The sequence below is a fragment of the Siphateles boraxobius genome, unplaced genomic scaffold, assembly GCF_051911475.1.
Source record: "Siphateles boraxobius isolate OS27281-9 unplaced genomic scaffold, OSU_SipBor_1 99, whole genome shotgun sequence".
Lineage (NCBI taxonomy): Eukaryota > Metazoa > Chordata > Actinopteri > Cypriniformes > Leuciscidae > Siphateles > Siphateles boraxobius.
Genome location: NW_027509229.1, coordinates 538045 through 559319, shown reverse-complemented (window position 1 = coordinate 559319; position 21275 = coordinate 538045). Strand labels below are relative to the sequence as shown.

The 21275-nt window shown below is 43.4% G+C and overlaps 1 protein-coding gene across 1 annotated transcript in view; it reads left to right on the top strand.

Annotated features, from left to right (window-relative positions):
* The first annotated feature begins 1924 nt into the window (after positions 1–1924).
* LOC143733366 (uncharacterized) overlaps positions 1925–21275 on the top strand; it is a 39261-nt gene continuing 19910 nt past the window's right edge. The window contains exons 1-4 of the mRNA XM_077225058.1: positions 1925–2245; positions 2936–4026; positions 8704–8839; positions 11587–11814. Of these exons, the coding sequence (XP_077081173.1) occupies positions 2240–2245; positions 2936–4026; positions 8704–8839; positions 11587–11814 (1461 nt within the window). The 5' untranslated portion in view covers positions 1925–2239. The remainder of the gene's footprint in view (positions 2246–2935; positions 4027–8703; positions 8840–11586; positions 11815–21275) is intronic.

Genomic DNA, 21275 nt, shown 5'->3' with positions numbered 1-21275 from the left:
TCTTTCTTTCTAACTAATATTTCTTTCTTTCTTTCTTTCTTTCTTTCTTTCTTTCTTTCTTTCTTTCTTTCTAACTAATCTTTCTTCTTTATTTCTAACTAATCTTTCTTCTTTCTTTCTAACTAATCTTTCTTCTTTCTTTCTTTCTTTCTTTCTTTCTTTCTTTCTTTCTAACTAATCTTTCTTTCTTTCTTTCTTTCTAACTAATATTTCTTTCTTTCTTTCTTTCTTTCTTTCTTTCTTTCTAACTAATCTTTCTTCTTTCTTTCTTTCTTTCTTTCTTTCTTTCTTTCTTACTAATCTTTCTTCTTTCTTTCTTTCTTTCTAAATAATCTTTCTTCTTTCTTTCTTTCTTTCTAACTAATCTTTCTTTTTTCTTTCTTTCTTTCTTTCTTTCTTTCTTTCTTTCTTTCTTTCTAACTAATATTTCTTCTTTCTTTCTTTCTAACTAATATTTCTTCTTTCTAACTAATCTTTCTTCTTTCTTTCTAACTAATCTTTCTTTCTTTCTAACTAATCTTTCTTTCTTTCTAACTAATCTTTCTTCTTTCTTTCTAACTAATCTTTCTTTCTTTCTAACTAATCTTTCTTCTTTCTTTCTTTCTTTCTTTCTAACTAATCTTTCTTCTTTCTTTCTTTCTTTCTAACTAATCTTTCTTCTTTCTTTCTTTCTTTCTTTCTTTTTCTTTCTTTCTTTCTAACTAATCTTTCTTCTTTCTTTCTTTCTTTCTAACTAATCTTTCTTCTTTCTTTCTTTCTTTCTAACTAATCTTTCTTTCTTTCTTTCTTTCTTTCTTTCTAACTAATCTTTCTTCTTTCTTTCTAACTAATCTTTCTTCTTTATTTCTAACTAATCTTTCTTCTTTCTTTCTTTCTTTCTTTCTTTCTTTCTTTCTTTCTAACTAATCTTTCTTCTTTCTTTCTTTCTTTCTTTCTTACTAATCTTTCTTCTTTCTTTCTTTCTAACTAATCTTTCTTCTTTCTTTCTTTCTTTCTAACTAATCTTTCTTTTTTCTTTCTTTCTTTCTTTCTTTCTTTCTTTCTTTCTTTCTTTCTTTCTAACTAATCTTTCTTCTTTCTTTCTTTCTTTCTTTCTTTTTCTTTCTTTCTAACTAATCTTTCTTCTTTCTTTCTTTCTTTCTTTCTAACTAATCTTTCGTCTTTCTAAATTTAGAAATCTAGAAAGAACTAAATTTAAACTTCAAACTACTTTTAACTTTAAACTAATTTAAACTTATTTAAACTTTAAACTAATTAAAACTATAAACTAATTTAAACTTCAAATTACTTTAAACTTCAAACTAATTTACATTTTAAACTAATTTACATATTAAACTAATGTAAACTTCAAACTACTTTAAAATTCTTTAAACTTTCTGGTCCAAACTTTCACAAGCCAACTTAAAGTTTGTCTCGACGAACTTTTTCTAGTTCAGTGTTTGTAATGCTGTGGTGTACTAAAGGTTTTGTGGAAAAAAAATAGAAAACTTGTCTAAGTCTGTGAAATAAACTGTTAAAAGGGATTTGATGATCACTAGTCTAGTGATTGTACGTTATTCTGTGTTGTCATCATTCAGTTTGGATTTGATCTTTAATGTAGGCTACTTAAAAAAAAATTACAAAGCAGCTGATATTACAATAGCGACAGCAAAAAGCTAGTGGATAGTGATGGGAAGTCCGGCTCTTTTCAAAGAATCGGCTTTTAGAGCGGCACGTTCACGAACGACATCAACACTAGTGGACTGCCGAGGCGCTTTCACCCCAAAATGGCGGAAGCGTAGAGCTACTGCTGGCGCTGGTGTTGCGTTTCGCCTCTTTGTTTTGTTTGAGATGCGATCGCGCCTGCAGTTCTTCTTCCGGTCCGCCAGCGTCGCTGTTGGTTTCCGGCGTCGCGTCGCGTGGCGTCTCTCCTCGTCATGCAGTGCGTCACGCCCCTCTCACGGACAAAATGGAAGAACACTGCATGTTTATTTTTTGAGTGCAGTTTATATTACTAATCATTCATAAGTTTAGTTCAAACCGAAGTGTGCATGTAAACGCGGACAGTGCGGAGTGAGCCTGTGGTGAAGCGTGAGTTTATCATATTTCATTGTGTTCACAGATCAACGCTCGCTTGCGCCGGAGAGATGAAGCTTTAATAACAGGGATAACGTTAGACTTCCGTTCAGTGTTGCTCTCTCTGCTGTCTGACTCCTGTTCACATCATTCCGAAGTTTAATCATGGGTTTTAATTGTCTAAATGAAAGTGAGTTTGATCCGTTCATTTCTGAGTTTTACTGCAGTTCGTGATACTATGTTCTTTGTATTAGATTAATGTAAAATGCGTCTATCAGTGGCTTGTGAGACCCAGTGTTAATGTTTCAGCATGAGACACTGGCTGTGTTTGTGTCTGAACCGGGCTCGGTTCTATTAGGCTTTTATGATCCGCACCGGAACACTCGGTCCTGAACGGGTGTTTTTGACCTCAGCAGAACTAGAGCCTCTTCATCTCACAGACAGGTGCATTAAACATGCTGTCGTGATGAACCCTTCTCTCTCTCTCTCTCTCTGTCTCTCTCGCTCTCTCTCTCTCTCTCTCTCTCTCTCTCTCTCTCTCTCTCTCTCTCTCTCTCTCTCTCTCTCTCTCGGGAATGAAGGCTCATAAACATTCGTGTAACTGAAGTGTATGTGTAACGACAGCTACAGAAGCCATCCTAGGGGGAACGTAAACAGTTTAACTCTGACCAATGAGAGATCAGTTTTACTCGCATGTGACTTTCATAAACACATTGTTTTGGCACACTCTGAAATGTTGCCTTGTGAAAGTGAAACGAACCAAACAGAAAATGCATCATATGTCTCTTGTAACAAGTCCCTGTTTCAGAGCAAAGCGCAATAATGTAGTAGTAATGACGCAGTAGCTGGATCCTGATGTGTGTGTTCTTGTGTGTGTCAGATGGAGGACGGCTCCAGCACTGAGGCCAAGACCTGGGGTTTCCGGCGGAGCACCATCGCCCGCCGCGAGTTCCTGGAGGCCGTGGGCTCGTCGGACAGCAGCCCCCCCGCCCCGCGGCCCCGGGGTCGAGCCAGGGGGCGGGTCAGGGGCCGTGGCCGGGGCAAACGCGCAGCTGAGGCTGGCGGGAGCGCTATAGCCTGTAAACGGGGCCGCGGGGGCCGAGGACGAGTGCTCACACACACAGGTGAGGAAAAGGAACGGCTGAGGGGCGTCCCGGTGGAGTTGAAGCTGGACGTCAGCGCAGGAGTCTTGTCGGATCGAGCCGAAGACAGCGATGATCTCAATCTGCAGGAGATACGCAAGCGGGCCGTGGCCCGGCGGGTGCAGGAGCGGGGAGACGGGGGGGATGGGGGTGTAGGGACGCCAATCCTGGGGGGACAGGAGGATGGGACAGATGTCACAGGTGTCCTCACATTAGGAGGAGGACAGGTGTGCTCTCCAGATGGGGATTTAGGAGGAGGACAGGTGTGTTCTCCAGATGGGGATTCAGGAGGGGGACAGGTGTGTTCTCCAGATGGCGATTCAGGAGGAGGACAGGTGTGTTCTCCAGATGGGGATTTAGGAGCGGGACAGGTGTGTTCTCCAGATGGGGATTCAGGAGGGGGACATGTGTGTTCTCCAGATGGGGATTCAGGAGGGGGACAGGTGTGTTCTCCAGATGGGGATTCAGGAGCGGGACAGGTGTGTTCTCCAGATGGGGATTTAGGAGGGGGACAGGTGTGTTCTCCAGATGGGGATTCAGGAGCGGGACAGGTGTGTTCTCCAGATGGGGATTCAGGAGCGGGACAGGTGTGTTCTCCAGATGGGGATTCAGGAGCGGGACAGGTGTGTTCTCCAGATGGGGATTCAGGAGCGGGACAGGTGTGTTCTCCAGATGGGGATTCAGGAGCGGGACAGGTGTGTTCTCCTGTCCCTGCTGAGACAGTGGAGGCGGAGTCTGAGGAACGGGCGGGAGGAGAGGATCAGATCCCTGAATCCCGCATCGAGAGCACGGGTCAGGACGCTGTGTGTCAGCAGAGACTCGGTGACAGGTGAGCTCTTACTCTGTACTTTCATTCTGCAACATGACAGTGACTCTAGACAGCACCAGTTGTGTTTTATACGAGTGTGTGCTGTGTGAGAAACGCTTTATGTAGCAGTGGTTTTAGTTACCCGGATGCCGGGACTGACCAATCAGAATCCAGTATTCCAGAGAGCTGTGTAATACAAAAACTCAACTCCAATGGCTTTCAAAGCTATGTTAACAAGATGTTAGGTCAGATGTTCACTGCCCTTTTCCAGATTTAATTTGATTTTTAAGATGTGCAATACTTAAAAAAAAAAAAAAATGATAATAATGATTTGATTTGAGAGTATTGCGCAAATTTTTTTCTGAAGAAAACTTTCAGCGTCCAGGATCTGGATTCATAAAAATCACAAGAAAACTGTCGAAGGTCATTTTTACTTTACAGCAACATGAAAGCTGACCAAGCTGCTTCACAATAAACAATAATATAAATAATCATCCAACTATAATGGTTAAAAAGAAGTAGATTATCCATAAGAAAGATGAACATCCACAATAAAACCCACAAAAGCCAAAGAAATGAATCAAAAAGCAAGACCTGAAAAAAGCAAACATAGGCGAGTAATGACGATGCCTGTGGAGAGTGACGTTCGAGTGCAGGAACTGAAGCACAGCTTTAGCGCTGAGACAGACTCTGTCACTTTTAGGTTTCATGCGACACAACCGGACGGTTCATAACAGACCAGAAGATCTATGGGGGAGAAGGGACAGATGAGATTAAATGCAAAAGTTGAAGTCCCCCTGTAGTCAATCATTTTATCCCTTACAACTAGGCTTGCTACGGTAGTGGGTGTTACCGGTGTTACACGGTGTTTAGTCGCAACACCGGTTTCATCACTTGCCCACCGCGACACCGCCAAAAAAAAAGTAAAAAAAGTTTAAAGCGCAATTACGCAGTATCCGTTAAGCCATACACACACACACGACCCACAGAAAAGACGAGCGTCAGTATCGAGTTCTCTTTCGGTCTTGAACAAACCATAACACACACAAATTATGCCAAAATGTCTGTTTTGTTGAGTGTCATCAGAGTCTTAAAGGGATACTCCAGCTGTGGGAAGATGAATGTGTATTTAATAGTGATCATTTATATAGTAGAAATGTGAAATTATTTTTTAAATTGAAGCATTCTAGACTGAGAAAAGGCAGAAAATGTATTTTTTACTCATGTGGCTGAAAGACAACAACTCCCAGAATGCACTTGCTTTGCTGCCCTTACGAGGCCAGGCCACTCCCTAACCACGCCTACCGGTTACAGGCGGCAGTATCCGAAAAATTTCTCCACACATTCTCTAGGCTAATACATACTCTAGTAACAGTAAAGGTTTAAAGGTTTATAAAAAGAACCACAACCGATGGGAGTTATAACTTTTATATTAACGTAAAATTAATATTAACACTTTTACACTCAAAGCTCTTCCAGAGCTTCGGCTGTTTCCTTATATTCATTCACAGTATTGTCAGTCAGGAGCTGGATATCTCCGTCTGATATCCTGGACAACACAGGTGGGCAAAACGAGACGATAGTCTTTACCAAGTCGCTCGCCTTGCTGGAACCATTCCATAAAGTGACGATAGGCTGTTAGGGGATATTGTCTACAAAACAGTAAGCACAACGTTAGCAATGCGAACTATTTGCACACAGTATACTATCATAGATGTAAATATAACAACAATAGCTCAGCTGACTAACGTTACGAGGGAAGAACATTGTGATAATGCCGGGTGTCCAACCTCTGTACATTACGTCTTGGTAAAAAAAAGAAAAACAAACCAAATAACGTTACTCACTTTACACTAAGCTGTCCGTTTGTCCCTGCGGGCTTTGGCTGGCGTTTCCAATTTATCTCGTCCAGAAGAAAATGGGATCGTTGAAATTCGCGACAGTAATAGGACTCTCTATCTGTTTCCATAGGCGCACAGCGAGAGCACTGACAGCTCCAGTCCGCCCCAGCTGGAGTCTGGCCGGGCTCGAGTCAGGTCTTGCTCCCCTGCTGCAGCAGCAGCTGCTCCGGCCGCATCTTGTTCCTCCATCTCCCGCAACGGTTCATCGCTGTATTGCGGCTCGTACAGGTAGCCGCGAGCATCAGATTCGCGCAACTGATCTTCGAAATCCCCTTCTGTCATTTCAACTTCCAAACTAACGTTACCTTCCGCTATCGTGATTAGCCCACTATACAAACTTTATACACAGAGCAAGAGCCTGTTAGCTTAGCTTCTACAGAAAGATGGCTGACAATATCTTACTTTCTGTGAGTGAGATCCCGCCCCATATGGGCGTAGTGAAAACATGCGGAACTAGCTACTAGCACTGGCTGTAGTTTTAAGCCTCTGGCCCAAAAATCCTCCGATGACGCAAAATGACGATTTTTGCGTCATCGGAGGATTTTTTCCAGACTAAAAATACATAAATCTCTCATATCAGGGGGAAATGAGGGGGGGAAGCAAGGTAATTCGAAAATACTACTGGTTTTCTACTGATACAAATCTTAATGCTAAATCCTGGAGTATCCCTTTAAATGATTTAAATAAAGTCTTAAATAAACGTAGAGATTTGTGAGAAACCACAGTGGACGTTATTGAGTGCACTTATTCAATTCCACATTAACGAGTGTACAGCTTGTGTACAACTTATGTACGCTCAACGGCTGTCCGAATTTGCTCACTCGTTTTCATTCACTCCTTCAAGTGAACAGTATTAGTGGACTAACGTGGGGAATAGGCCTAACTTAGTGAATGATGTTTAGGGGGCGATTTCGGATTCAACCCATGTTCTCAAGCAGGGAAAAATAGAGGAGACTGACAACTTGCTGACAGACAGGACCGAGCAGGGAATATTATGGAACAAAGTCTCAAATTTCAAATTTGGTCAGTCAAAGAAAATTAAACAATAAATACGCCTACTGTTTTGTGGCTCTTTAATGTGTTGTGAGAGAGCGGCCCAGTCCCAATTCACCTACTTATACTACGACCTGAAAGTATGTACTCTTTTTGTGAAGAAAAAGTACATACTTTTGAGTGTGTAGCAATAGAGTAGGCAAGCTTTGGGACATACTATCACGTCACCTTTAACGGACTGCTCTGTCGCGTGTTCCTGTCACCATAAACTGCCCTGTCAATCATCTTGTCGCAGTTAAAATCCTCCGTTCAATCTAATTTTATTTCCTACCGTTTTGGAGAGCACGTTCATCTGCCAGTCGTGGGTCTTTCATGCGGAGACTCTCCTCATGTGTTTGCAATTTGAATATAATGATGCATTTAAAAGGTAATGAGTTCACAATAGTTCACAATGCTGCTGCAGACCAATATAATGTAGACAACGTTGAATAAAATACCTTTTCGTCAGGTTAGGTATTGATAATTAATCACTCAAACCCCTTTATCTAACTCTCTCTACATAACCGGTGGACTCGCGCCGTACAGACAACTACATGTCGGTAGTTTTTTAACACTTTTCACTCGTGTTTGTTGTTCTAACCGAATCCTCGTCCAACGCGCGATGGGTTGTGGGCAATATTAGCCGTTAGAGTGTGCATTGAGCTGCACTTCGGATTCTGACCGGAAATAGTTGCCTAAATATCTTGAATGTGACTCGACACCCTTGCCCCATTTAGTATACGCGGTTCTATGAATATGCAAATGAGTCCCGCCTCCACTCACTCACTCACTCAGAGATCCACTCGTTAACGATCAAACGTTGATCTGATTGGTTACAAGGTAGTTTGTGACGTCAGAAACACCAGCGATTTCAAACCGTGTTTTTGAGACTGTCTTTGGTTCACTGCAGTTTTAAGGAGAAAATACTCAGCAATGCTGTTGACTTATGAATTTACACATGATTTGTCTTAAAGCATATTAAAAACACCACATAGACATATAAACAACATTAAAAGCTGGATGTTCACCACAGGGGGACTTTAAAACCTTATAATCAATTCTACATTTGACTGTAGCCAATGTAATCAAGAAACGAGCGACAGTGTTTTGAAGGGGGAAACGGGTTGACACCAGCGCGTTACAGTAATCAAGCCTTATTGAAGGTTCATAAGATTTTCATAAGAATGTTCCAAATGCAATTCTTGAAAAGTTCTCAATTTTTTTTCCGGAAGACTCAAGTGACACTAATATAAATGACAAATTAACTGCAAACAAACTCACTGTAACTCACGATTAATGGTGTACAGTGGCAGGTTCAGTGGAAGCTTTGAGTAAGAGTTAAATGCGTTTAGCAGCTTCATCTAAATACCAAAACCACGTTCCTCCGACAGTATTCAAGCAAACGCTGCATTATTCGTGGAAGCTTGTGGAAAAAAAAGCTTATGGAAGCTTTTTTCCCGCAAAACATGTTAACTTGAGAGTTGGATGTAATATTAGCTAATAAAAATTCATAATTCATAGGGGTGTAACAATATATCCACAATACAAAAATGCAACTATGTATCGTGGATGGTGACAATCTGTATTGTGTATAGTTCACCCAAAACAAAAATTACTGTGTGAGAAAAAACTTGATGTTTTCAGAGTTTGTGTCAGGACCACATATGGAAGTGAGTATATGAATATATAATGGATTAGCTTCATTCATAAAGCTGATTCACATTGATATTGCGGTGCCGAACTAACGTGTGTGTGTGTTTGTCAGGCTGATGCTCTGCTGTGGTTCGTGCCGAGAGTGGCGTCACGTGGAGTGTGTGAGCGGCTCAGAGGCTCGTGTCCTCACCTGTGCCTCCTGCTCAGACCAGCAGGACAAACACCACATCAGCTCAAGCCACACGCCGGTAATGTCTCCTGAGTGTGTGTGTGCTTCAGTAGAAATACACATCTAAACCATTCCAAACCTGTACTCTTCAGCCTCCATCAGTGTCTTATAACGAAAGTGTGTTTATTCACAGCCAGCTGAAGGGACAGTTCACTCAAAAATGAAAATTTTTAATTTACTCGCCCTCATGTCGTTCCAAACCTGTATGGCTTTTGTTTTCAGTGGAACAAACACAGAACAAGGTATGCACTTTCTTGTACAGACACCGGATCTTCTGTTGTTCCACAGACGAGAGAAACTCATACAGGTGTGGGACGGTACAACTGCGAAAACTGTCATGTTTTAGTACTTTAATCTTACTGAAATTGTCGTCACTGAAAACTACATAATGTTATTATTGATTAACATTTCAGTCGGTCTAGCCTAAAGCAGTTTGTCATTTTTGTGTAATGATATGCATGTTAAGAAGAGCTATTAAGTGCAGTAATCAGTGGGAAAGGAAGTCTGACTGACGCGCAGCTGAAGCGTACACACAGAAACACAGCGTAAGAACCAGCTCTCCTTCACGTGTGTGTGTGTGGATGATTCACAGAAACGCAGTCGGATGTCTTAGTCACCATGAAATCAAAATTGAAAATTGCTTTTTTAAACAGAATTATTGCAGTATTTATTGGTCGACTGATATCGATTTGTTTGATGGTCGATGGCGATATCTTAGAGAGCATAGAGGCTTACATAGGCTATATATCCTGCTGTATCACACAGATTTAAATATAGTAAAACACATGCATAAAAATTGCTGACATTAAATTATTTATTTTACTTAAAGGGGTGGTAAAACGCATTTTTTGAAAGGCTTGATTGTGTTTGTGGGGTGCACTGTAACATGTGTTCATGCTTCGTTTTTTAAATTGCATTATTTTTCATATATTTTACCTTTATTCTACACTGCTCTGTCCCTCCTTGTAAAAACGGTCTGATGGTTTCCGGGTTCTATGAAGCCAGTCCCTCAAAACTACGCAATGGGCTCAGATTGGTTAGCTGGCCCAGTGTGTTGTGATTCGCTAACCGTCTAGTGCTCGTTTTCCGGAAACGTCACGCCCCTTACCTTTACCGGTAGCCTAGTTTGTGCTTTGGTGTATTATAAACAATGGCGTCAATCAGACCCAGAGAATGTTAGTGAATATGATCGAGCAGAACCTGTTCAAAAACGGCTGTTAAACGACGTTTCAGAAAGGTTTGTTTTTTGTTGTTCAGTCATTACTTTTTAGATACAGTGTTATTTAATTGTACTAATTATTATAGAATTACAAAAAAATAAGCTTCATAAACAAGATTTTCATATAATCGTTCTAACAAATTATACTACAGATTTTTTTGAGTAAAGACTGCGAATCTATAGTGATCGTTACTGGCTCTATGGCACCGTTACTCTTGTATTTTTAGATTTATTTTATTTTTAGATCGATTGTAGCCAAATATCTGTCGCCAGAACTATTAACCCAAAACGAACACTAAACATTGGCTGCTAAATCAAACACAGAACCATGTTTAGCATGGCTGTAGATAAACAAGCATGTAGATAAACATAAAGGCTCTAATCAAAGAATAATTTACACTAATTCCAAGTTCGCTGTTGAGATTAAAAAAAAGTTTGTAACGTTAGGTGTTTGTCAAATAACGTTAAGTATGAATGAGCATTTAACAAACCAGCAGAGCCAAACAGCGTTGTCATTTGTTTACTTCCTTGCTACAACCTACAATTAACAATACGAACTATTACAGGAAAACACATAGACGAAAAATAAATCATACTTACAGGTTGTGGCTCGTAAACAAAAGCTTCTGTTCTTAAAGTTGGAACTGCTCCATCTTTCAGGACAAGCCGATGTGTGAATCCTGCATTGAACTCGCCACTATTGTGGAAGCTTTCCTCCGTAAAATGTGCAGCACAGAGAGCGAGATTTGGGTCATAATTATGAGGGATCGAGTTAAAAATTAATTTTAACCATTGATCCCTAACTCCCTCGACCCTAGGAAGGCTGAACAAAGTGGACCTGCAACCGGGATGAAAATAACAGCAGCGTTTCTAAGGCATTGCGACAACTCATCTCCAAAACAGCAATATAAAATGGCCTCGCCCCGCTTATTAAGTATTCTCAGAGGAGGGGTTTATGGAAATAATGGGGTTTACTGACGTCAGCAACCCTGGAGGAATGTCGTGTTGTCCAAACCGGCTGTTTGCTGTAGTCCTTAGAAATTGAATTCTTTAAAAGCAAATATCTTCCTTTGCTTTGAACTTTGAGTGCTGTAACTTTGCAGATGTTGTTTATGCTCAAACAGCAACATTACACACTAGCTAAAGTTAGAAAAGTGAAATCGTGTTTTACCACACCTTTAATATTTACTAAATTAGGAATAATTTGAAAATGAATTGCATGAAAAATGATTTGAACTTGATAAAATATGAACACAATCATTTATACTTCAGATGGCAGCTTGATTCTGTAATCTGGTCAGTTTGTATCTGGTATTCTGGTTAATCCACATTCAGCTGACGGGTACGCCCAGGGTAACACACACTACTGCAGTGTAACAGCTGTAATAGTACAAATGTAAAAGATTTCAACAGCCCTATTTAATTTTTAGCACCACCCCTCTGTTGATCCAACTGGGAATGCAAACATGTGAAAGCTCTTCCTGTAGTTTTAACAAAAGCCCATGGATCCCGTGAAATGACTTCATGTAATCGGTGTGTTGTGTCAGGTGGGCATCGAGCAGCCGCTGGAGGAGGTGATGGATCAGGAGGTGAAGGGTGAGGAGTCTGCTTCTCCTAAATGCATGGGCCCGGGCTGCAGTCACGGCGCTCTGCCGGGGTCGGTGTACTGCGGTCATCAGTGTATTGTACGGCATGCAGCGGTCGCCATGAAGTCTCTCTCTGAACCCAAAACTGAGACCAAACCCGCTGCTCCACCAGCTGAACCGGCTATCAAGGTAATTATTATTTCCTCCATAACAGAGCCGTCTATCTGGTCTGTGGTGCAAATCATAATGCCGGTTTTACATAGGGAATGTGTGTTTTTCTTGTCCTCAAATGGCGGTAACTCTGAACTTTGATGACAGCACTGCATTGATTTATATGTATTATAAATAAGACAAAGTAATTTTGTAAAAAGTTCTGATTGATTGTGCTAATATCCTGCTGACCAAAAATGTTTAAATTAAATTCCACACCAGGAATATTGGATCCAGTCTCTGTTTTGTCTGATACCCACCATCAGTTAATAAACCTGTATTTTTTTCTGGTACCCAAAACTATATCAACTGAAAGTCTTCTATCCGCCTGAGAAGTTGACACAGGAAGCTGTCAGTTAGCAGCAGGAGGCTTTAAAGGACAATTCCGGCCAAAAATTAACCCAGGGCTAAATAACACATGGGTACCGAGTCTTTGGGATCCGTTTTCATGATAATCGAATGTACACAGTTTTTACGTTAGTTTTAGTTTAACCACAGATTAGCTTATAACACTAATGTATGGGGCATCGAATAAGTACAAATAAAAATAGCTAGTTAATACCACTAACAAGGCTCAAAATAGCCCCACACTAACACGCTAGCATAATGAGGGTCTCTACCTGCAAACCCAATCATTGAGAACTCTGTAAGTGTACAGAGAGTTTAATAAGAAGATACTTTATAAAGACAGTACACTTCGCATATACAAGCAGGAGCCATCTTTGGAAAACAGTCTCGACCAGTCGAACCACGAACGCCGTGCTATGTGAGCTGAACTGTGACTATCGACCTATGCATTCGTGGTTCGACTGGTCGAGACTGTTTTGCAGGTAGAGACCCTCATTATGCTAGCGTGTTAGTGTTGGGCTATTTTGAGCCTTGTTAGTGGTATTAACTAGCGATTTTTACTTATTTGATGCCCCAAACACTAGTGTTACTATAAGCTAATGTGTGGTTAAACTAAAACTAATGTAGGGGTGGTGATGGCGCAGTGGATAATACACATGCCTTTGGTGTGTGAGACCCGGGTTCGAATCCACTGTGAGACCCCAATGTGTCCCTGAGCAAGACACTTAATCCCTAGTTGCTCCAGAGGCGTGCGACCCCTGAAATATAACAATTGTAAGTCGCTTTGGATAAAAGCGTCAGCTAAATGAATAAATGTAAATGTAATGTTAAAACTGGGTACATTCGATTATCATGAAAACTCATCCCAGAGAACGGTTGGCTCGGTACCCATGTGTTATTTACCCCTAGGTTAATTTCTGGCCGGAATTGTCCTTTAAGCCAACATCATAAACCTCTCTGTGGTTGGCTATCCGGCTCGGAACCTATGTGTTATTTACCCCTAGGTTAATTTCTGGCCGGAATTGTCCTTTAAGCCAACATCATAAACCTCTCTGTGGTTGGCTATCCGGAGGGAGTTTCCGAGTGCCTGGGGAAAGTGTTAATTGGGTTGACGATATCGTCTACACTGGGTAGGAGTGTGAAGTACAGGGAGACAGGAACACAAATGAGCAGTTTTCAGCACACCTTTTTTTTTTTTTTTTTTTTTTTTTTTTTTTTTGTAGCCAGCTACTCAAAATGAGGACTTTAGGACCAAGCAAAGCATCTGACAAGCCCTGTTTTAATAGTTAATCATTGAAAAATGTGAAATATTTCAGTAAGTAGTGATGCACTGAAATTAAAATTCTGGGCCGAAACCAAAAATACAAGATGCACTTGTCTGAAAACTGAAACCAAAAACAACTTTTTAAAACTTATTTTAAATAGTTTTTTTAATCATTGTAAATTAATTTCATGAATTTAAAGAGTCTGAATTGAAAAACTAAAAACCACAAGTTTTATTGAAAGGAACACCATAATTAGACAGAAAATATCTTAAAACAGTATTAAATATATTATTTTTCATTTGGTTATATACGGTTATGTTAAAAATAAAGGACACCCTTTAGAATTTTATAGTTTTATGTATCAGAACATAATAAAAATCATCTGGTCGTTAGCAGGTCTGAAAATTAGGTAAACACAGCCTCAGATGAACAACAACACATATTACACAGTGACATTATTAACAAAAATAGATCCAAAATGTAAAAGCCATGGGTGACTGATTAATTCAGTTCAGTTGCTTGTAGAAACACTTTTAGTTGCAATACGTTAAAGGAATGGTTTTCTGTATGACAGTATCAGTCTCTTGCATCGTTTTGGAGGAATTTTGGCCCGCTCTTTATAACGTTGCTTCAGTTCATTGAGGTTTGCGGGCATCTGTTTATGCGCCGCTCTCTTAAGGTCCCGCAGCCACATGTCAGTAGGGTTGAGGTCTGGACTTTGACTGGGCCAGTGCAACTTTCTTTTGATGTCATTCTGGTGTAGATTTGCTGGTGTGCTTGGGATCATTGTCCAGTTGAATGGCCCAGTTTTGGCAAGCTTTAGCTGTCGGACAGACAGCCTCACATTTGACTCTAGAATACATTGGTATTGCGAAGAGTTCATGGTCGACTCAATAACTGAAGGTGCCCTGGTCCTGTGGCTGCAAAACAAGCCCAAATCTTCACCCCTCCATTAGCTTTAAGACTTTGACAGATACGTTTTCAAAGTTGTTTTTGGTTTCATGGTTTTGGAGTCCAAGTCAAGTCTGGGGTCTTTACCACTGGAGTCCGAGTCAAGTCTGGAGTCTTTACCACTGGAGTCCAAGTCAAGTCTGGAGTCTTTACCACTGGAGGTCGAGTCTGGAGGCTTTACCACTGGAGTCCGAGTCAAGTCTGGAGTCTTTACCACTGGAGTCCGAGTCAAGTCTGGAGTCTTTACCACTGGAGTCCGAGTCAAGTCTGGGGTCTTTACCACTGGAGTCCGAGTCAAGTCTGGAGTCTTTACCACTGGAGTCCGAGTCAAGTCTGGAGTCTTTACCACTGGAGTCCAAGTCAAGTCTGGAGTCTTTACCACTGGAGGTCGAGTCTGGAGGCTTTACAACTGGAGCCCGAGTCAAGTCTGGAGTCTTTACCACTGGAGGTCGAGTCTGGAGGCTTTACCACTGGAGGTCGAGTCTGGAGGCTTTACCACTGGAGTCCGAGTCAAGTCTGGGATCTTTTGTCACGAGTCTGAGTCGAGTCTCAAGTCATTTCATGCCTTACAAAAAAATTATCATACTCAAATCCTATTTTTGTTCTAGTTGTATTAGGCAAAATATGATATGTCTATTATCTGTTTTGTTTGTAAAAAACGGTCCTATGATGTAAGGGATAAAGTACATCCAACTTGTTACTTTATAATCCATTATAATGTACAAAACAACCGTCTTGGCAACAAGACGAGAAGTCCTTTTCAATCCAGTCGCTTCATGGATGCAAGATGGCGCCAGTCATGGTTTGTTATACAGCGCCATTGTTATTGACTATATTGTCAAAAGTATTGGGACACCCCTCCAAATGATTGAATTCAGGTGTTCCAATCACTTCTATGGCTACAGTTGTATAAAATCAAGCACTAGGCATGCAGACACTTCTATAAACATTTGTGAAAGAATGGGTTGCTCTCAGGAGCTCAGTGAATTCAAGTGTGGTACCGTGATAGGTTGCCACCTGTGCAATACTTCCATTCGGGACATTTCCTCACTACTAAATATTCCACAGTCAACTGTTAGTGGTATTATAACAAAGTGTTTAACAATTGGGAACAACAGAAACTCAGCCACGAAGTGCTAGGCCCCGTGAAATCACAGAGCGGGGTCAGTGCACGCTGTGGTTAACAGAACTCACCAACTTTCTGAAGAGTCAATAGCTACAGACCTCCAAACTTCAGATTCGCTAAAGAACAGTGCATAGCGCTTCTTGGAATGGGTTTCCATGGCCGAGCAGCTGCATCCAAGCCTAACTTCACCAAGTACAATGCAAATTGTTGGTGGAGTAAAGCATGGGATGTAGTGGAGTAAAGCGTGGGATGTAGTGGTGTAAAGCGTGGGATGCAGTGGTGTAGAGCGTGGGATGCAGTGGCGTAAAGCGTGGGATGCAGCGGCGTAGAGCGCGGGGTGCAGTGGAGTAGAGCGCGGGGTGCAGTGGAGTAGAGCGCGGGGTGCAGCGGAGTAGAGCGCGGGGTGCAGCGGAGTAGAGCGAGCCCGGGGTGCAGCGGAGTAGAGCGAGCGTGGGGTGCAGCGGAGTAGAGCGAGCGCGGGGTGCAGCGGAGTAGAGCGAGCGCGGGGTGCAGCGGAGTAGAGCGGGCGCTGGGTGCAGCGGAGTAGAGCGAGCGCGGGGTGCAGCGGAGTAGAGCGAGCGCGGGGTGCAGCGGAGTAGAGCGAGCGCGGGGTGCAGCGGTGTAGAGCAGTGGCCTGGAGAACAGTACTTGCCTGACTGCATTTTGCCAAGTGTAAAGTTTGGTGGAGGGGGGGGTTATGGTGTGGGGTTGTCTTTCAGGGGTTGGACTTGGCCCCTTAGTTTCAGTGAAAGGGACTCTAAATGCTTCAGTATACCAAGACATTTTGGACAATTTCATGCTCCCAACTTTTTAGGAAAAGAATTTCCTGTTTCAACATGACTGCTCACCAGTGCACAAAGCAGGTCCATAAAGACATGGATGAGGAGTTTGGTGTGGAGGAACTGGACTGGCCTGCACAAAGTCCTGAAGTCATCCCGATAGAACCACTTTGGGATGAATTAGAGACTGTGAGCCAGGCCTTCTCGTCCAACATCAGTGCCTGACCTCACAAATCCACTTCTAGAAGAATGGTCAAAAATTCCCATAAACGCACTCCTAAACCTTAAGTTTTCCCAGAAGAGTTGAAGCGGTTATAGTTGCAAAGGGTGTGCCAGCTCCACACCCTTTACACCCTTTTCTACGGATTAAGAATGGGATGTCATTAAAGTTCATGTTAGGGCTGCACGATTAATCGCAATTTCCATGTAATCGCACTTAAATCAAGTTGGCTTATCACATTTTTGAAATCGCAAAGGCTCCGATTATTTTGTATGCGCAGCTTGTCATTGATGACTTCAAAACGACAGTTGAGCATTCTTCTGTGAGATGATGTGCTTCTTACACAGAATAAGGCAGTTGTGTGATTATTAGTCATAAAAGTTTAATCAAAGTGTTTCAATCTTCTGTTTATTCAGCTACAGTGATAGGGATTTCCTGGAATAATGTGCGTTATCTACTTCTGCGGTTTCAGTGCAATTAATTTTGCAAAGGCAGATATCCCAAAACTCTTGGCAATATAGTGTATGTTACTAAAAAGTCTGCATGTGCTTGTCGCTGTGACACTTTCTGTTTCTTCTTTTTTTTGCCTTATATGTATTGCCTCGCCATGATGAAAGTGTGCACGATATTAAAACTAGGTTAATGGTTAATCATTCAAATTTGTACAGAATATTGATAAAGTTTGATGACATGAAGAAGAATTTAAAGGTGACTGCATTCACTTTTCATGAACAACAAAATGGATGACTTCTTGTTGGGCGGAGATTATGTCTGTGTGAAAGATGTATATACAGAGTTTCACACAGTCTCCCACCCCTGTTATCCCATTTATACAGCTTCTGCCACGACCTAATGGCCGACGACTCTGACGTGGCAAATTTCATGCGCTTTTAACGTTGGGGCCCTGAAAGCCCCTGAAACCTTGGGAAAAAATAATATTCCCTAGGAAAACTGTCAGTACAGAAAAACGTTGTCGACATTATTAACCTGGGCTAAAAGACACTGGATAATGTCATCTGTAGTTTCGAACACCACCACTACACATGACAGAAATAGTGCACTATATGAGGCAATTCCAGACACAGTATTGGTGGTGCTTTCTTGTCATTGTTGCTACATTAACTTATGCTCCGGAGGAACAGTCCTTAAAGGGTCATGAAACCCCCCCAGGGCTCCAGACTGCGACCAATTGGTTACATTTTGCGACCATTTTTCCTGCCGGAGCGAGCAAATATTTATTTAGGTTGCACTGGCGCGACCACAACGTTGCCGAGCAGCGAATGCAAACAAAATGAAAGTGGAACGAAAATGCGCTACTCATTTCACGGACCGTTTATTAGTTCGGACCAATAATAGAGAGCGCAGCGTGCCGATCTCGATCACGTGACACTGTTACTAGGAGATCCAGTGAAGAAATCCCTTGACTTCGCCTCAGAAATTATAACATCATTGCGGCGAGATCCAGTGAGAAACACTCCGATTCAGCGCAGAGGTCTCTGTTAAACCATAGATCAGCGCTGACGTGGAAACCTGGAGAAACGCTTGAACTTGAACACGAATCAATAAATCCATTTATGCTAATGTGGTAACTCTAAACATTACTATGGTATTGTGACAGAAATAGTCAAACGCTTACAAGTACTACACATCTTTTTCCAGCACTTCAAAACTATAATATCATAAATGTTATTTTTAATGTGATGACCAACAAATTTTTTTTTCATCCTTCAAAGATTGTCCTAAAAACTAAAATTAAGATGTAGGAAAACGATACTCGGTTACTAGCGTAACCTCGGTTCTCTCTAGAGAGGGAGCGAGTATTGCGTTAGTTTAGCTTACGCTACGGGAAAGATTCATCTTCTCGAGATACCGAAGCCAAAAAATTATCCTTAATTTTGTATTCCTTGTCAACGCAGTGCAGCAGCTAGCAGACCTAGAGCAGGCCATCTCGCGTGCTCATTGGCTGCCCTGCGGGCAACTGCTGCAGCCTACCAGTGAGCCCGGCGTGACGTCACGCCCAATAAAGGGCGCCCGCGCCTTCATAGCGTCACAGCCCGCCAGAATGGGCGTGGCTTAGCGTATAACACTAGGGGCTGTAGGCTGACTTCCCTGGTTTTCGTCGACTGAAGCGAAGTCGCTCGTGGCGCGAGCACGCCCGGTTACGCAATACTCGTTCCCTCTCTAGAGAGAACCGAGGTTACGCTAGTAACTGAGTATCGTTCTCTTACGAGAGGTTCTCTCGTATTGCGTAAGTTTAGCTTACGCTAAGGGAACACTTTGTCAACGCCGTGCGCGCCAAGCATCCACATGAGACCCCGAGCTTTCAGGGGAACCCCATAAGTGGAAAAAATAAGGTGGCCAGCCACGCGGGCCATCACTTGTACATAAGCACACATAGGGAATACAGAGCAGCGCGCCGGTCTGTATAGGCACATGGCACACACCCTACTAGGTGCAGCTCAACCAGGAGAGCTGAGTCATGTGAGAGTGATCTGAGCAGGAGATCTGGGCAGAATACACCTCTCCTTCAGACTGACAACAGTTTAGCCTGCAAGGCAGGAACTTCTAGGTTATAAAACCTGACAAAGGTAGACGGGGAGCTCCAGCCCGCCGCTACACATATGTCATGGATAGAAATTCCACTGGACCATGCCCACGAAGAGGCCACGCCTTATTGGAATGAGCCCTGATGCCCAGAGGGCATTGCAGACCTTTTGACGCGTAAGCGGCCGCTATAGCGTCTACTATCAATCTGGACAGGCTCTGTTTCGAGGAGGCGAGACCCTTGGTGCGCCCACCAAACGAAACAAAAAGCTGTTCCGAACGCCTGAAGGAGGCGGAGCGCGTAATGTAAAACCTCAGCGCTCTGACAGGGCAGAGGAGATTCACATCACCTTCGCTGTCAGATGCTGGGAGAGCTGACAACGAAATAACTTGCGCTCTGAATGGAGTGCCCATCACTTTAGGGACATAGCCATGTCTAGGTCTGAGGATGACTTTAGAGTCATTCTGTCCGAACTCAAGACACGACGCGCTGACAGACAGCACATGCAGGTCCCCTACACATTTTACTGACGACAGTGCAGTCAGAAAGACGGTTTTCAGTGATAGATATTTCAACCCCACGGTGTCTAGTGGTTCAAATGGAAAAGCTTTCAGGGCCTCGAGGACCAATGAAAGATCCCATATGGGAACCGACGGGGGGCGCGGCGGATTCATCCTTCTAGCTCCTCTAAGGAAGCGTATGGCCAACTCGTGTCTTCCCAATGACTGGCCGTGCGTCGATTCTGCGAACGCTGCCACGGCCGCCACGGATACATTGAGCGTGGATGGGGACCTTCCCTTATCCAACAGCTCTTGTAGGAAGGTGAGCAGATGCGCCACCCCGCATGTCCGCGGTTCCAGATCTCTGTCGGTGCACCATCCAGAGAACACCGACCATTTAGACGCATAGAGCCTTCTCGTGGAAGGGGCTCTAGACTGCGTGATCGTGTTCATCACTCCTTCTGGCAGGGCAACGAGTACCCGTTGATCAACCATAAATGCATAGACCAGCGCTTTGGATTGGGATGCCAGATCGTGCCGCGAGCCTGAGAGAGGAGATCTGCCCTCACCGGATTCGGCCACGGAGCTGTATGTGACAGCCCTGCTAGTTCCGGGAACCAAATCTGATTCTCCCAACGCGGGGCTATGAGGAGCACCGAGTGGCGCGTTTCCCTGATTCTCTTGATCACCTGTGGCAACAGATAGACCGGAGGGAAAGCATATAGCGGGAGGCTGGGCCAAACCTGGGCCAGCGCATCCTCGTCCTTCGAACAGACCGTCGCGCATTGAGCGTTGTCTTTTGACGCAAATAGGTCGACTTCCACTCTGCCAAATAGGCGCCACAGTTTCTGGACCGTTTGGGGTGCAGGGAACATTCCCCTGGGGGAACATTGTCCCTGGACAGTTTGTCTGGGCCCTCGTTCAAATGGCCAGGCACATGCGCCGCCCTCAGCGAGCGCAGGTGCATCGGAGACCAAATAAGGAGGCGTTTCGTCAGATTGCAGAGATTTCTGGGTTGCCCAGAAAACGGCGTTTGTGTGCAGGCGAGAGGGTCAACAGATCGGCTCGTTGGCTGCTAATTGAACCACTGCAGTAGCCTGTTTGAAGGGGACTGACAGGGAATAAACTTAAACACGCACGTCTTTTCGGAGGTGATGTGTCTGTTAGTAAGCGTGAGCGCTCGTGAGCGGGCACGTAACTTATATTCTTAATCTGACATTATACTCACGTGAGATGTCTCTGGGGTTGCCGCGAGAACGGCGGATGTGTGCAGGCGAGCGGGTTGCATTACCGGCTCGTTGGCTGCCAAATACACCACTGCAGTAGCCTTATCTAAGGGGACTGACATGGCGAGACATTTCGACGGCGGCGCGCAAGCCCGTCCGGGTCATGCAGAGAGCTCGAGAGGGCTCTGCATGACGCGCGAACGGGGACGCGAGGGCGGGGTAGCTCTCTTGTAACGTAAAGAGAGCTAGCCGCGTGCTCGGGAGCAGAACTGGAACAGTGTTTGTACGAGGGCGCGCGCACGGGTAGTGGGCACGGGACCTACATGTAACACAGATGATGCCCGTCCGGGTCATGCAGAGAGCTCGAGAGGGCTCTGCATGACGCGCGAACGGGGACACGTGGGCGGGGTAGCTCTCTTGTAACGTAAAGAGAGCTAGCCGCGTGCTCGTACGTGTCCCTCGGCCTCATTCTCAGATGCG